The sequence below is a fragment of the Podarcis pityusensis genome, assembly GCF_964106645.2.
Source record: "Podarcis pityusensis genome assembly, chromosome: 10".
In the NCBI taxonomy this organism is placed as follows: domain Eukaryota; kingdom Metazoa; phylum Chordata; class Lepidosauria; order Squamata; family Lacertidae; genus Podarcis; species Podarcis pityusensis.
The window spans coordinates 3,330,243-3,346,526 of NC_138035.1; the positions used below are offsets into that span (position 1 = coordinate 3,330,243).

At 49.9% G+C, this 16,284-nt stretch overlaps 1 protein-coding gene and 1 long non-coding RNA gene across 10 annotated transcripts in view; one reads left to right on the top strand and one right to left on the bottom strand.

The window, feature by feature from the left end:
• Positions 1-16,284, bottom strand: part of SHANK3 (SH3 and multiple ankyrin repeat domains 3) — a 447,259-nt gene that overhangs the window by 278,466 nt on the left and 152,509 nt on the right. The window contains exon 1 of one of the 9 annotated variants that reach the window (XM_081022617.1): positions 13,742-13,963. The exons of the other annotated variants lie outside the window; for them this stretch is intronic. Coding sequence (XP_080878743.1) covers positions 13,742-13,828 — 87 coding nt within the window. The 5' untranslated portion in view covers positions 13,829-13,963. Of the gene's footprint in view, positions 1-13,741; positions 13,964-16,284 lie in introns of those variants that run through there. 9 annotated transcript variants of the gene reach the window in all.
• Positions 1-16,284, top strand: part of LOC308486511 — a 297,032-nt gene that overhangs the window by 81,593 nt on the left and 199,155 nt on the right. The window lies entirely within an intron of this gene.

Here is a 16,284-nt window from a genome sequence, read left to right on the forward strand (position 1 = left end):
TATGACTGCAAACCATCAATTCTAGCATGAGCATGCGGGGGGCCCCCACCTAAATTATATAATTTGGTATCTGAATGAATGGTATTAGTAATTGTATTGTGATTTGGCATTGTTATAATGAGGCTATTATTGGACTGTAATTGAAAGCTAACAAAAATTATTATCAATCAATCAATAAAAATGAAAAAGATCCTGGAGGAAAGGGCTATTGATGGCTACTCGCCACTTTGGCTCTGCTGTGGCACAGGCAGCCATGCTTCTGAATCCCAGTTGTTGGAAACCACAGGAGAAGAGAAGGCTCCTGTTTTCAAATCCTGCCTGCTTGCTGGTTTTCCAACAACAACAACAACAATTTATTATTTATACTCCGCCCATCTGGCTGGGTTTCCCCAGCCACTCTGGGAGGCTTCCATCATAATATTAAAACACAATAATCTATTAAACATTAAAAACTTCCCTAAATAGGGCTGCCTTCAGATGTCTTCTAAAAGTCTGGTGGTTGTTTTCCTCTTTGACATCTGGTGGGAGGGCGTTCCACAGGGCAGGCGCCACCACCAAGAAGGCCCTCTGCCTGGTTCCCTGTAACCTCACTTCTCACAGGGAGGGAACTGCCAAACGGCCCTTGGAGCTGGACCTAAGTGTCCAGGCAGAGAACACTGTCCCACCATCTCGCCCTCTGAGGGAATATCCCAGAGGCTAAGTCATGAGCCAACACACTAAAAAGTTATTAATTTATTATTATGCATTTTGCTGAGGAGTTGTGGATTTTCATTAAAGTTGCTGGTGCTGAAAAAAAATCCAACTGCTTGTGATATTCTAATGCAGCTCACCACTAATTTTACATATAAATATGCATCTATAATTTATATGCGTTCCAAAGATATGCAATTGATATTTAATTAAATTTCCTTCTTCTCCTAATAATCTTTGTGATTACAAGGTATGCAATTATTCACTAAACCCTGAAGCCTTTTCCTCCCATCTCAGCCCCGGCAGCAGAATCTGGGCTGCTGCTGCAGAAAAAAACCCTCCCGTACCCTCCAACATTCTCTGATGAAAATAGGGACCTTCTGCACTTCCTCAGGACGTTTCTCCCGTGTCTGATCTCCCGCACCCACAGACATCATTTGCACATATACGTCTGTCACCTTGAGCCAGTTACAACCTCAGCCTAGCCGACCTCGCAGGATTCTTGTCAAGAACAAATGTGTGAGGGAAGGGGTCGTGTGCGACACCTTCCACAGGTAAATGGAATACAATAAAATTCTACCTCTGAGCTGCCTTGAAAAATTGCGAAAATCATCAGGAACATACCAGAGAGTAAATCCTATTAAACTCAGTGGGACTTACTTCTGAGTAAAACTGCTTAGGCTTGCAGGATAAGGCTCCATTTACAATAAAGGAATAACACTCCACACCTTTTCCCTAAAAACTGCTGGCTACTGAAGCATTGCAAGTAACAACAACAACAACAACATTTTTTTTTTATATCCCGCCCTCCCCTGCCAAAGCCGGGCTCAGAGCAGCTAACAACAGTAAAATAATACAGCATTCTAAAATCAATTCATTATAAAGTCAGTTCAAATCAAACTGATGGCAACCATTCAGCTAGAGTTCTGTGAGGATTACCAAAGGAGGGGGTCAGACTGCGCCTTGGCCAAAGGCCTGGTGGAAAAGCTCCGTCTTGCAGGCCCTGCGGAAAGATGTCAAGTCCCGCAGGGCCCTGGTCTCTTGAGACAGAGCGTTCCACCGGATTGGGGCCACGGCCAAAAAAGCCCTGGCTCTGGTTGAGGCCAGCCTAACCTCCCTGTGGCCCGGGATCTCCAAGATTCGAAGACCATAAGGTCCTCCATTGGACATACCAGGAGAGGCGGTCCCGGGTTAAAGAATTTAAAGCAGATTGCTTACATTTTCCTGCAAAATTATAAGAAGGGCTTTGTATGTCAGAGTCATCATTTCCTTCATTTTGTTACAGAAATGACGGGGGTGGGGCACACACCCAGGGAGTGACCAAAGGGACAACAATAGACATCTGCAGAGGCAGTTGAACAGGGGTAGGCAACCTAAGGCCCATGGGCCACAAGCGGCCCACAGGGGCCATTTAACCAGCCCTCGGCGAGTCCCCCCGCAATGTGCTAAAGCACGGGGACTTGCTTCTGCAGTGCCGGAAATTGGAAATCATGTTTGCGCAGATGCCAGAAATTGCAGGTGTGCGCACTCATGTGTTGCCCGCAATCCGGCCCACAGAGGGATCTCTGCTGGAGTGAACCAGCCCTGTTGAGCAAGTCAGGTGTTCTGAAAGCCCATCTCCAGACAAGTCCTGAGGGCAAGGATATAGAGAGAGTTTTATTGTTCTTCCGGTGATGGGGACTTAAGAGGTGTTGGGAAAGGGGTCTGATAAAGGGACCTCATGTTGGTCTCGTGTCACCCTTGTAGACCCCTCCCCATTTGTGACATGCTAGTGATGTAGTGATGATGTCTCGATGCTGCTGCTCAAAGTGTATTCTAGGGGAAAGAGGGAAGTTTTAAAAGAGGGGGTCACCCCTTACTCGGGGTTCTTACTCCTGTGGGGACCTGTTGTGTGGTTGTACTGACCGCTGTTTTGCTCCAAATTACTTGGCTGGAGCGTCCTTCTTTTACTGACCGCATGGACCCGTGGGGGACTTGCACCCCGACAAGCTGGGCTGTTGAGTGGGAATTTTTTTCCTTAACAATTTGGTGCAGGGCTTTTATTTTCAATATCAACATGACTCCTTTTTCGCACCTCTGCACCTTCTGATTCCAGAAAGAACAGGTTGTGGAAAGCTGCCCTTGAGGTCCACAGGGTCTGGGTGCCTCCCCTCCAGGCCCCACATCTGTGGGGAGGAATCACATTGAACCAGCACTGGGTGGACCTGGGAAGAGCAACCCTTCCCTTGCAAGTGGATCCCCATGGATCCACTACGGAACTAATGAAGCTTGAACTTTAGGGTCCCTAATCCCAGAGGGCCCCCAGAAGTGGCTTTAGTCCACATGCTTAAAATTTTGGGGTCTACCAGTTGGGGGATCGATTGGGTTAACTTTTTCTTAGGGGACAGGCCCCTGCTACACCTCTGGAAAAAAAATGGCCTGTTTGCCTTTAGAGCGGCAACTTTAAGGAGAAAAGTTTGCAGGGATGGTAAGCTAAATTCTTCATGGGAGCAAACTCTTATCCGACATAATGCCTCATTATTTTAACCACATAATATGTTTTATCCTGTTCTGTGTGATATTTCGTTTTCTTTCTCTTTTTGTAATGGCTTTGGTGTCACAAATAAAGAATATGTGTTTATTCCTTCCTTGTAGTTTTTACTGCAGATAAACATGGCTACTCTTCTGGAACACGCCTGCTGCTTTGCAAGATTCCCCTTTGATTATTTTTTAAGATGTTTTAAATGAGGGAGAAGAGAGAGATGGAGAAATGCGAAAGCAGGGCAAGAGATGTTTCCCCTCCAATCCCGAATCGTGTAATCAGGAACTCTGTTTGCTTGTCGCACGGACACACACACAAACACACACACACACACACACATCCCTTCGCACCAATCAATCTCAGGCCGATCAATCTGGCTCTGGGAACGCCTGCTGCTGCCCCTCTGCTCTCCCATCAGCCGTGGACATGAGGGTGATCTGTCAATAATATGCTACATCTCTGCCTGGGGAGCTGACTCTCAGTTGCCACCGCTCTGGCCCTGTACACTTAGCAGAACCCGAGAATCCCTGACAATTGGGATGCCATTTCCCTTCCCTACGGCCCCCAGCTGGCATCAAAGGATGGAGGGGAAGGGTGAGGCAGCCTCAAACTCTTGAGACTCCTCCGTATTAAAAAAAACCCATAACAAACCAAAGGTAGCAGCACTGAAAATTCAGAGGGCAGACAAGCTTCGTCTGCAAAGCAGTAGCAGGCTTGTTTGATGGAAAGGGTGCAATCCACAGAACCATGTGGCTGGGGGGGGGGTCTGTGTGTGTCCGGGGAGAGAGGGGCAACTGAGGACAGGCGTGGCCTGGGGAGACTTCTGAGGGCCAAGGAGAAAGACCTGGACAGATGCATCTGGCCCCCGAGCCTTGCTGCAGTTGCATCTACCATAGTCTCAGAGGCTTTTGAACCTTCTAAAGGTAAAAAAAAAAGAAGAAAGGTAAAGGACCCCTGGATGGTTGAGTCCAATCCAAGGCAACTATGGGGTGCGGTGCTCCTCTCACTTTCAGGCCAAGGGAGCCAGTGTTTGTCCACAGACAGCTTTCCGGGTCATGTGGCCAGCATGACTAAACTGCTTCCAGTGCAACGGAACACCGTGATGGAAACCAGAGCGCAAGGGAACGCTGTTTACCTTCCCGCCGGAGCAGTACCTATTTATCTACTTGCACTGGTGTGCTTTCGAACTGCTAGGTTGGCAGGAGCTGGGACAGAGCAACGGGAGCTCACCCTGTTGCGGGGATTCGAACCGCTGACTTTCTGATCGGCAAGCCCCAAAGGCTCAGTGGTTTAGACCACAGTGCCTACCCGTGAACCTTCTACCTTCAAGGCACGCACTTGCTGTATCAATTGATCTGCTAAGGAGACTCTAGTTTTCCAGGGTGTGAAATTGGGAAGAGATTTTGCTGCCCACAGTGTAGAACATCCATATGCCCCCAAGAGCCCCAGCCAGAATGGCTCTGAGGCTGATGGGAACTGTGGTCCAGAGCATCTGACAAAGATTGACAAAGGCAGGTGAGGAAGCCTGTTCCTTCTCACCCCATTTTCATCCCATGTCAAGAAGAGGTGGCGCAGGACTTCAAACCAGTTCCAAAATCTGCCAACTCCATTGACCAGAAGCAGAAGAGGACAAATGTACCATGAGCAGTGTTCCCTCTTTGAAACAACCTTCCATTCCCTGGAAAACAGAAGCCCTGCTGTTTTAGCTTTAAAAGCCTGGAAGCCAATCCAGGAATCCAAGCAAAGTCACTGCAGTTTGGCTTCTGCCTCTTGCAGGGGAAAGTTGGCTCATGCCAACTGTGCCCCCGGTCCACTCTCTCTGACCAAGGGCCTCTTCCATATTGATTGATGCCCTCAGGGTCACACTCTGACCCCAATCCGATCCAGTCCTATGGGGCAAGAGTTAAAACACCAGCCGTCCCCAGCTCACTCCTCGCCAACCAGGGAAGGAGCGGAGGGCCAATTCCGTCCTCTGCTTGGCCTGGCAGGGCTCCACCGCTGAAGAGCTGGCTCATGAAATGTTCGGAGTACTAAAACAGCTTCTGGAAATTAATTTGCTTCCTGCTAGAGCCTCTGCAAAAGGGCAGTATGGAGAGAAAAGAGTCGTCAGCCTTTGAGGGCACAAGAGCTGCAGGCAGCCAAGGATTCAGGGACTCTGAAATTATTATTATTATTATTATTATTATTATTATTATTATTATTATAGCTTGTTTAAAAAATAAAAAACAAACTATAGAAACATTTGCTCAGACAAGTCTGGGGAGAAGCATTAGAGCAGAAACCATGCAAGCAAATATAAGTGCGATTCACCAAGAGTCATGGAATCATTGATTTGTAGAATTGGAAGAAACATCAAAGGACATCTAGTCCAACCCCCATGCAATGCTGGAGTCGCAGCTAAAGAATCCTTGGCAGATGGCCATCCAACCTCTGCTTAAAAACCTCCGAGGAAGGAGAGCCCACCGTCTCCCAAGGTTGTCTTCTCCACTGTGGAATGGCTCTTACTGTCAGAACGTTATTCCCACTGCTTAGTCAGAATCTCCTTCCTTGTCATTTGAAACCACTGGATAAGGAGCCCTCCGGAGCAGCAGAAAACAAGGCTGGCCCACCTTCCATGGGAAAGCTATTTGAAGACTGCTAACACATCACCCCTCAGGGTTGGTCCATACTTCCGCTTGTGTGGTTTTGCCTTTGCCTTGATGCTTCCCCCCTAAAACCCACTCTTTGGAGCTAAATTGGAACAAATGGCAATCTTCGGTGTTCCAGTTCAGTGCTAAACCTCTGGTTTTCCTGGGGCTGTGGATGAGCAGGGAGCAGAGCAAGCAATGTAGGTTTTAGCAGAAGTCAAACTGTAACAGCACAGAAACAGCACCGATTCTGGGAGAAAAAGAAACTGTTGCCTCCTTGCATCTCTAAGCAGGATCGAGCTGTTAGTGACTAACTAACTTCCAGCGTGTGTTACAAAAGTTGTCAGGAGTCCCAGTTAGAAGGCAACAGAGGCAAACGTACAAGCGGCTTGTTCCCCAGGGAAGGCTGCCCATTTATTTATTTATTGCAACTTTGCCCGTTTTCAAGGCACTTCGCTCTGATCGTGAGAAAGATGATGCCTGGTAATGAGGATGACCTCTCAGACAGCAGGAAGAAGACCAGGATAGAGATATGACTGCTTAATTGCAAAGCCCGTAAACAGCTTTCATTTAAGGAAAATGTTCAGAGGCTCACGCTGACACCAATTTGGCTCGGCTCTAAGGAGCGCTGATCTGCTGGAGAGATTTTCCCCAAGCGCCGGTGTTTGGAGTGTTCTTTCAAGGGCTGCATCATGCGCCAGCTTTTGCGGCACAGAAATAAACCTGATCTATGCGTTGTTTTCTGCCGGCGCCCCTTATAAAAACACACCCTTTCCCTTTCGGCCTGATGGCATCATACTTGAGCCCCAGCTGGGAGATCATTCCTCCATGAGGGTGGGAAACTTGGCAAGGCTTTCAAAGGCCAGTCTTGGCTTTCCTTGGATGCTTCGGTTACACAATTCTGAAATTATGTCCCACAAACCTGCGAAAGGAGCAGCAGAGAGGAGCCGGGTCTCTGGTCAACAGAGGACCCCCTGGAGAAACCCCCTCCAGATGTTACCCCAACAGAGATCCTGTTTGTGTGTAACATTAGAGCTTTGCCTCTCGTGACCTTGTCAGCGTTCGGCGGGTCAAATGCTATTGAAACTGTGTCAGGAGCGAAGGCGGATCTTGGGCCAAAGCGAAAATCTGGAGAGCAGCAGCAAAATAAACAAGGCAGTCGTGCGGAATCCTTTTGTCGTGTTACTCCATATGGCAGCTCCAGATGAGCTGGAATCAAACCGTACATTCCATTCCACTGAAGCTGACAGCAAGCTGCTCGATGAAGTCTCTGAGAGATTTCTGCAGTCTTGCAAGGGAACAAACGAAGGAGCCGGGAAGAAAAGGAAACCAGCGGACGGACCCAATTACCCTCTCGGCTGTGTCACCGCTGTCGCCTGCAGGATGATACTTTGCCTTTGGTCGCAGGCCTTGCATAGCATGCCGCTGCACACATTATAGAAGCACACACACACACACACACACACACACACACACACTGCCTAGTATGGTCAATGTGGGGCATATTATTGCCTCTTCTCATGACCTGAACTCTGTTTCCATTTGCAGGGAGAAGCGGTCCTAAGGCAGCCACTTGGAAAAGTCAAGGGAGCCCTGAGGGTCCTTGTAAAATGGGAGCTGGCTGTGCCACTGAGATCTCTTGGCATCAGCGAAGGATTCTATGGAGGGGTAACAACAACAACAACAGCAATTTATTATTTATTCCCCGCCCATCTGGTTGGGTTTCCCCAGCCACTCTGGGCGGCTCCCAGCAAAATATTAAAAACACGATAAAACATCAAACATTAAAAACTTCCCTAAACAGGGCTGCCTTCAGATGTCTTCTAAAAGTCAGATAGATGTTTATTTCCTTGACATCTGACGGGAGGGCGTTCTACAGGGTGGGCACCACTACCGAGAAGGCCCTCTGCCTGGTTCCCTGCAACCTCACTTCTTGCAGGGAGGGAACCACCAGAAGGCCCTCGGAGCTGGATCTCAAAGTCTGGGCTGAATGATGGGGGTGGAGACTCTCCTTCAGGTCTACTGGGCCGAGGCCGTTTAGGGCTTTAAAGGTCAGCGCCAACACTTTGAATTGTGCCCGGAAACGTACTGGGAGTCAATGTAGGTCTTTCAGGACCGGTGTTATATGGTCTCAGCGGCCCCTCCCAGTCACCAGTCTAGCTGCCGCATTCTGGATTAGTTGTAGTTTCTGAGTCACCTTCAAAGGTAGCCCCACGCAGAGTGCATTGCAGTAGTCCAAGTGGGAGATAACTAGAGCATGTACCACTCTGGCGAGACAGTCTGCGGGCAGGGCGGGTGCTCATCCTGCATACCAGATGGAGCTGGTTGACAGCTGCCCTGGACACAGAATTGACCTGCACCTCCATGGACAGCTGTGAGACCAGAATGACTCCCAGGATGTGCACCTGGTCCTTCAGGGGCACAGTTACCCCATTCAGGACCAGGAAGTCCCCCACACCAGCCCGCCCCCTGTCCCTCCAAAACAGTACTTCTATCTTGTCAGGATTCAGCCTCAATCTGTTAGCCAACATCCATCCTCTAACCACCTCCAGGCACTCACACAGGACCTTCATCGCCTTCACTGGTTCTGATTTAAAAGAGATGTAGAGCTGGGTAGGGAGCCATTCTGTAGACATTCTGTAAAAGGTAAAGGACGCCGTTTACCTTCCTGCTGGAGCTCTACCTATTTATCTACTTGCACCTTGACGTGCTTTCGAACTGCTTGGTTGGCAGGACCAGGGACTGAACAACGGGAGCTCACCCCGTCGTGGGGATTTGAACCGCCGACCTTCTGATCGGCAAGCCCTAGGCTCTGTGGTTTAGACCACAGCGCCACCTGCGACATTCTGCAGCCACTCCCATTTCCTCCAACTGCTCTCCTCGTCCTCCACAGTCCAATTCTGTTCACACCAGAATAATGCATAGTGCCCCCCCTGCATTGGAACACCCTCCACAAAGAGGCTCCTCTGGCTGGCTTTTAGTTTCAGCAGCAAATGCGAGTGCTTCTACATGCAAGGCGGTTTCCTTGGCTCCCGTTCTCCAGTCCGTGTTTTCAGGGATGCCGCTGGGAAGTGGGTTTTAGACGTTTCATTTGAGCGGCGTGTGCTTTTTATGCCATGATTGCTAGCCTCTATTGTTCATCGTTTTGCATATTTCATGTGCAATGCTTCATGTATTTTCCTTTAACCAGAGAGAGAGAGACTTATGAATTTATAAACTCAGCGAACAAACATGCAGGTTTCATGGGGGTTCATGGAAGTGTAACCAATGAGATTCTGTCCTGCATGACTAACTTAGACACCCTCCAGCTTCTCCGCCCAACTTGGTCTAAATAAAGCCAAGGGATGAGAACCTGTTGCCACCTGTATGGGGTCTGCCTGATGCACACAGTTTAGGGATCAAATGCCTGAGTTAAGTGGATGGCAGTGAGAAACACCAGGGCTATGTCACAGGGAGTGTTAGAAATCAAAATATTTTTGGTCTTTATGGTCCAGCTCTCACTTCCATACATCACTACTGGGAAAACCATAGCTTTAACTAGACGGACCTTTGTTGGCAAGGTGATGCCTGTGCTTTTTAGGATGCTGTCTAGGTTTGTCATTGCTTTTCTCCCAACAAGCAGGCGTCTTTTAATTTCATGAAAGGTGGTGAAAGGTAGAATGAAATGAATGAACGAACGAATGAATGAAATCATTGACTGGACAAGTCTTCAGTTGAGTGCCCATTGACACTTCACTTGACAGCCCACACGCTTGCTTCCAATCAGGATTTTATGGGAAACGCTCCTGCCTTCCCATAAAATCCCAGCATCACAACCCTCTGAAGGCAGAGATGGCTCATCAGGGCTGCATCACCACTAAGAGTTTGCATCCCACCTTCCTGCCTCTTTCTTTTAAAAAAAGTTTCTTTCCTTTCCTTACCTGGCTTTGCCTGACGTTTTGTATTTCATGGTTTTCCCAGTTTCATCAATGCACCCTCCTCCAACCGCTGCATCCCTGCCTTTTCGTCTTTATTTCTCTCCTCTCCCTCTCAATCTTATATTTTGCTTGCGGCGTTTGACACGTTAGGGGCGTTACCTGCCATTATTTTGCAATCTCCCCTGCACCTTAGTCTCCCTGCAATTCCACTGGCTGTACTGTTGGCGATTTAGTGCCTTGGAACACGGACATCTGTTTCGGTCCGTCCTGGATTCTGGTTTAACCCTTGCACTGCCTCAACTGACCTCTTAAAAACAGGCTTGCTGGGTCAAAAAGGACCGCCTTGCCCATAAGCAGCTGGCCAGGTTCCTCCAGACGGAGAGAGAGAGAGAGGCTGAGGAGGGCACAAGGGCAACCAAGTGTGAGCTCCAGTGTTTGCCCTCAGCATCTGAGAGTCAGAGGTAGAATCAGAATCATAGAGTTGGAAGGGACCCCCGAGGGACATTCAGTCCAACCCCCTGCACTGCAGGAATCTCAGCTAAAGCATCCATGACAGATGGCTACCCAATCTCTGCTTAATAATAATAATAATAATAATAATAATAATTTATTTATATCCCACCTCCCCAGCCGAAGCCAGGCTCAGAGCGGCTAACAAAAATAAAAGTAACACAGCATTCTAAAATCAATTCATTCTAAAATCAATTCAGAATCAAATTTATGGCAACCACTGGGCTAGAGTTCTATGAGGATTACCAAAGGAGGGGGTCAGACTGCGCCTTGGCCAAAGGCCTGGTGGAACAGCTCTGTCTTGCAGGCCCTGCGGAAAGAAGTCAAGTCCCGCAGGGCCCTAGTCACTTGTGGCAGAGCGTTCCACCAGATTGGGGCCACGGCCAAAAGAGCCCTGGCTCTGGTCGAGGCCAGCCTAACCTCCCTGTGGCCCGGGATCTCCAAGGTGTTTTTGTCTGAAGACTGTAAGGTCCTCCGTGGGACATACCAGAAGAGGTGGTCCCGTAGGTACGAGGGTCCTAGGCCATATAAAAAACCCCTTCCCTTTACTAATATTGGCTGTCCTTTTTTTTTTGTGGCGACCACAATTGCATCCAGTCATGTTAGGAAGAAGCAATGCGAAGGGTTGGTAGTTTGGTACTAGGCAGGCCGAGGAACGCTCACAGTAAAAAGCTCCGGTGAAATACGCAGCAGTAAAGACAATAATCCGGCGAGTGGGAGACCCCCAGTGCAGCAGAAACAGGAGCAGAACGAGGAGGGAAATAGGAAACCTCATCCATGAAGGCTGCCCCTTATTGCTCTTTCACAAGCATGGAGGCCTAATAGTTCGTGAATGCTGAAGGCGCCATGCCAGAATTACCGATCGCTCCCATCACAACCTGGGATTTATTTCCGGGCTTCGAGGAAAGAGTTATGAGCGGGTCAGCTGCACACCAGGGAAATGGTCTGTGCTCTGCTGCAGCTCGGCTGGTGAGAAGCAAGGTGAGAGGAGCCTTGCCGTGTCTTTCGTTCCCACAGCTGCAGAAGAGCTTGCTTGGAAACCAGGGTCCACACCTCAGCCACACATCATCTTGGTTGCCCTCCTTTGCACACCTTCCAGCTTGTCAAAATCCTTCTCAAATTGTAGTGCACAGAATTGGTACTATGACTTCCCCTGATTTGGAATTGATGCAGCCTAGAATAGCATCCGCCTTTTTTGCTGCTGCATCACAGTGTTGGCTCATGTTAAGTTTGTAGTCCACCAAGACCCCTAGATCCTTTTCACATGTACTACTTGGCAAGCCAGATGTCCCCCATCCTATATTTGTGCATCTGGTTCTTCCTGCCTAAGCGCAGAACCTGACATTTGTCCCTATTGAAACTCATTTTGTTAGCTTGCACCCAGTTCTCCAATCTGTTACTGGTCATCTTGAACTCTGATTCTGTCTTCTGCAGCATTAGCTACCCTTCCCAGTTTGGTGCCACCTGCAAATTTGTTGAGCATCCCCTCAATTCCTTCATCCAAGAATGAATATAGCAATTTGTGAAAAGGTGGCATCAACGCCTCAGCAGAGGAGGAAATAACAGCACTGAGTACATGGTGTGGCTTAGGGTGGGGCAGAAGGTGAACAGGCTTTTCAGGGGCCCCTCATTCTTCCCTGCACAGATAAACTCTATTTTGGGACTCAAAATTCAGACGGACACATTTTGACACAGCTACAAATCATTTGGTGCTCTAAGGGTTAGTAAGCAATTGGCCAGGCTGACTCTTGTGTTCCTGGCCCCCACCCAGGGGTGCTGAGATCCTCAGGACACCTCTCAGACCTTCTCTGGGCTCCAGGTAACTGTGGCAGGCTGGCCCAGATCGCATCTCATTGACACAAAACTGCTTGGCGTCAGCAGACAACTCCTTTAAGTGTGCTTGGAGGGGTGGCTGCCAAAGTCGGGATATGAAGTTAATAGTCAAGAATGTGCTGGTAGAGGAAAGGAGGGGCTGGAATGGGGGGGGGAGAGATGTTGCGGGGGTGTTTGGCTCACAGCTGCCCAGCTGGTGGCCCTTGGCAAAGCAGCCCATTATCCCCCATTAGGAAGGAATTGTAAGGAAAATCAACAGCCTCCAGAAAAGGGCAGGGTGGGGGAATCCAGCTCATTACAAAAAGGAAAGAGGGAGGGGGAGAAATAGAGGAAGGAAGGAAAGAAGGAGTGCATGTAGCAGAGGCTCCTTTTCTTTCCCCCAAATTGCAACGGAAGGGAGGAAATGAGATGTTCTTCTTGAAGGGAACTGACTCCAACTGCCCTTCAGGAATCATCACCAGCTGGCAAGGCAGGAAAGTCCAGGACACGGACAGGATCTGTGTGTGCGGAAGGGAAGCCACAGGTGGGCCGAAGCCCACCACCACCAGTGCAGCCCCTGCCCACAGGTGTCCAAGGACAAGCCCCCCCCCCCCAATCCAGCCCGCCTGCTGTCACGGAGGAAGCTCGAGGTTAAACAGCAAGCAAGTAGGTGCATCTCATCTGTTTGCCACCATGAGCTGTCAGATAATCAATTCCCTGATGCACAATGAAAAAGAAAGAAAAACCCAGAGAGAGGGAGAGGGAGAGGGAGAGGGAGAGGGAGAGGGAGAGGGAGGAGGGGAGGTCTTTAACTGTACCAAAGGAGGAGGAGGAGGGGGAGCCTCTGTCCTGGATGGAGAAACCCAGTCTGGTCTCAGGATTGGGGATGGAGCCCCTCGCAGACCACCACCCCAGATTGACTCCTGTGCCAGCGCACCGAGGATCCGTCCAGGTTCCGAGGTGGCATCTCCATGGGCTGAGACTCCAGGATAAGATGCAGGTTCGTATCCTGCCCTGTCCCCCTGCTCCCCCCTCCACTGCAACCTCCAGTGTGAAGCAGACAGTGTGGAACAATCAAATACCCATGAAATAGCAAGAGGCCGCAAGACCAGCCAAAGAGATGCTGGAGAATGAGGCTAAAAGTCTGCTTGCCCCCCCCCCCACAGACTTTGCTCAAAACAGGAGCGATCGGGCCTTGCAGCACGGAATCACAGAACCAGAGAGTTGGAAGGGACCCCCAGGTCCCTTCGTCCAGCCCCCAGAGCCTGAGGACATTTCAGAGCGGCTGCAGAGAACAACTTGCCAGCGAACTGGTGCCCTGAGGGTCAAATCCATGCATGTCCTGTGGGTCTGCCACCCTTAACGGTAGCAGAGAACCAGCTTCTGTGCAGAAGTTAGCTTCATTTCCATCCTGCTAGCACCCTTCCACCCCCAGGGACGAGAGAACGCTGCCCTAGTTATCAGCCCATGTGCCAGGGGCAGAAATCCAGTTGGAGGGCGGTGGAGGGGCACAAATGGCCAACGCACGCCCACAGCGAGGCCACGTGTCAAAAGTGGAGGCCAGCCCAGGCAGCCTGGAGGGAGTCCCCATCCCTTTCCCCACCAACGGAGCGGCAGTGAGGAAGGTCAAACCCAGAGCGTGTGGCTAAGTGAGGGTGGGGTACCTTGCTTTTGGCTCTGGACCTGCCACGCCTCGGCTTTTGCTCCTGGTCTCCCCGCGGGGTCGGTTTCCTTCCCAGAGAGGCGCCCATCTTCCTCCCCACGGCGCTGACTCTGTCCCTCGCTCATCTCCACACTGGCTTGAGGACAGGGCGTAGAGCTCACACCCGGACGGACACACACACACACAAATGTTCACTGTCAGGCGGACACACACACACACACACACTCGCACATTCCACAACCTTCCCTCCGTCCAAGCAAAACAGCAGCGGCTGTGCTGAGGGGATGCACCGTGGCCAGCTTTGCAAATGGCCCTTTCTGCAAGCCCCTCACCGCTGCTGTTGCAGGAGCCGTTTGTGCCTTTCCTCCCTTCCTGCCTCCCCCCTCGCCCTGCCAGACCTCTGCCTCTCTCTCCTCTCTCAGGCCAGCTGTCCCGAACGGCCCCTCTGGTGCTGCCTGACCCAGAAGGAAGGGGGCAACTGCCAACCACCTGCCATCGGCTCCAAAGGCTGAAACTCAACACCATGTGAGGTTCCAGAGGACAGAGAGCCCAGGAAAGGATGGGCGGGGGGGGTGTGTGGAGGCAATGTCCTCCCTCTCTTTTAGTCATTTGTTTATTTTTTAAAAAAGAATGCTGTCCTGCTTTTCCTCCAAAGCAGCCAACGACAAGACATTCAGATCAATAAAACAGTGTCATGAAAGAGGCAGCCACAGCAGGATCGATACCATCCCAGCAGCAGAACGCGCTTCTTTGCCGGTTTGCTTCGTTTGTCCCTGCCTCTCCTCCGAGGAGCTCAAGGTGGCCCGCAGAGTCACCTCGTCACAACGACCCTGCGAAGTAGGCTGCGTTAAGAGAGCGGGTAGCCCAAGGGAGCTCTGGGACGCAGGAGTTTGGATTTGATATCCCGCCTTTCACTCCCTATAAGGAGTCTCAAAGCGGCTAACATTCTCCTTTCCCTTCCTCCCCCCCACAAACACTCTGTGAAGTGAGTGAGGCTGAGAGACTTCAGAGAAGTGTGACTAGCCCAAGGTCACCCAGCAGCTGCAGGTGGAGGAGCGGGGAAGCGAACCCGGTTCACCAGATTACGAGTCCACCGCTCTTAACCACTACACCACACTGGCAGGAATCGAACCTGGGGCTCTGTGGTGCCAGACTTGAGCTGCCGCACTGCCGTACGTCAGACATCAACCTCCCTCAAAGAGCTTCCATGCTTTAGCCAACTGGTGAAATACAGTTACACACCACCAGAAATTTGTGTCATTCCTATTGTATTTTTATGTTGTGGTGTGCCCTGAGATCTGCACATGAAATTCTGGAAAAATATACAGTCGTACCTTGGTTCTCGAACAGAATGTGTTCCAGGACCGTTTGACTCCCAGAACTGTTTGAAAACCAAGGCGCAGCTTCCGATTGGCTGCAGAACCGTCCTGCAGCCAATCGGAAGCCACACCAGACATTCAGCTTCTGAAAATCGTCTGAAAACCAGAACACTCACTTCCAGGTTTCCATCGTTCGGGAGCCGATTTGTTCGGGAGTCAAGGTGTTTGAGATCCAAGGTATGACTGTAATGAAATGGTATATAATGAGATCTTATTTAATCCCAGAACCAGAAGATTAACTAAGCAAGCCATATAAAAAGGTAAAGGGACCCCTGACCGTTAGGTCCAGTCGTGGCCGACTCTGGGGTTGCGGCGCTCATCTTGCTTTATTGGCCGAGGGAGCCGGCGTACAGCTTCCGGGTCATGTGGCCAGCATGACTAAGCCGCTTCTGGCAAACCAGAGCAGTGCACGGAAATGCCGTTTACCTTTCCGCTGGAGCAGTACCTATTTATCTACTTGCACTTTGATGTGCTTTCGACTTGCTAGGTTGGCAGGAGCAGGGACCGAGCAATGGGAGCTCACCCGATGGCGGGGATTCGAACCTAAACATTAGGAAGAACTTCCTGACAGTAAGAGCTGTTCGACAGTGGAATTTGCTGCCAAGGAGTGTGGTGGAGTCTCCTTCTTTGGAGGTCTTTAAGCAGAGGCTTGACAACCATATGTCAGGAGTGCTCTGATGGTGTTTCCTGCTTGGCAGGGGGTTGGACTCGATGGCCCTTGTGGTCTCTTCCAACTCTATGATTCTATGATTCTATGAACCACCGACCTTCTGATCGGCAAGCCCTAGGCTCTGTGGTTTAACCCACAGCGCCACCCGCGTCCCTAGCAAGCCATATAATGGGCTCTAAAGTGAGTAAATACAGCCTAGCAGGGCTTCCCAAACTGGTCTCCAGCTGCTTTTGGATAATAATAATAAATAATAATAATAATAATAATAATAATATATACCCCACCCATCTGGGCGGCTTCCAACAAAATATTAAAATACAATAATCTATTAAACATTAAAAACTTCCATAAACAGGGCTGCCTTCAGATGTCTTCTAAAAGACCACAGTTCCCATCATTCCTAGCTAGCAGGACCAATAAATACAAATTTAATAAATAATGAGAATAAATAATGAGAATGAATAATAAATCAGTTGTAGCTTTTTGATTCAGCAT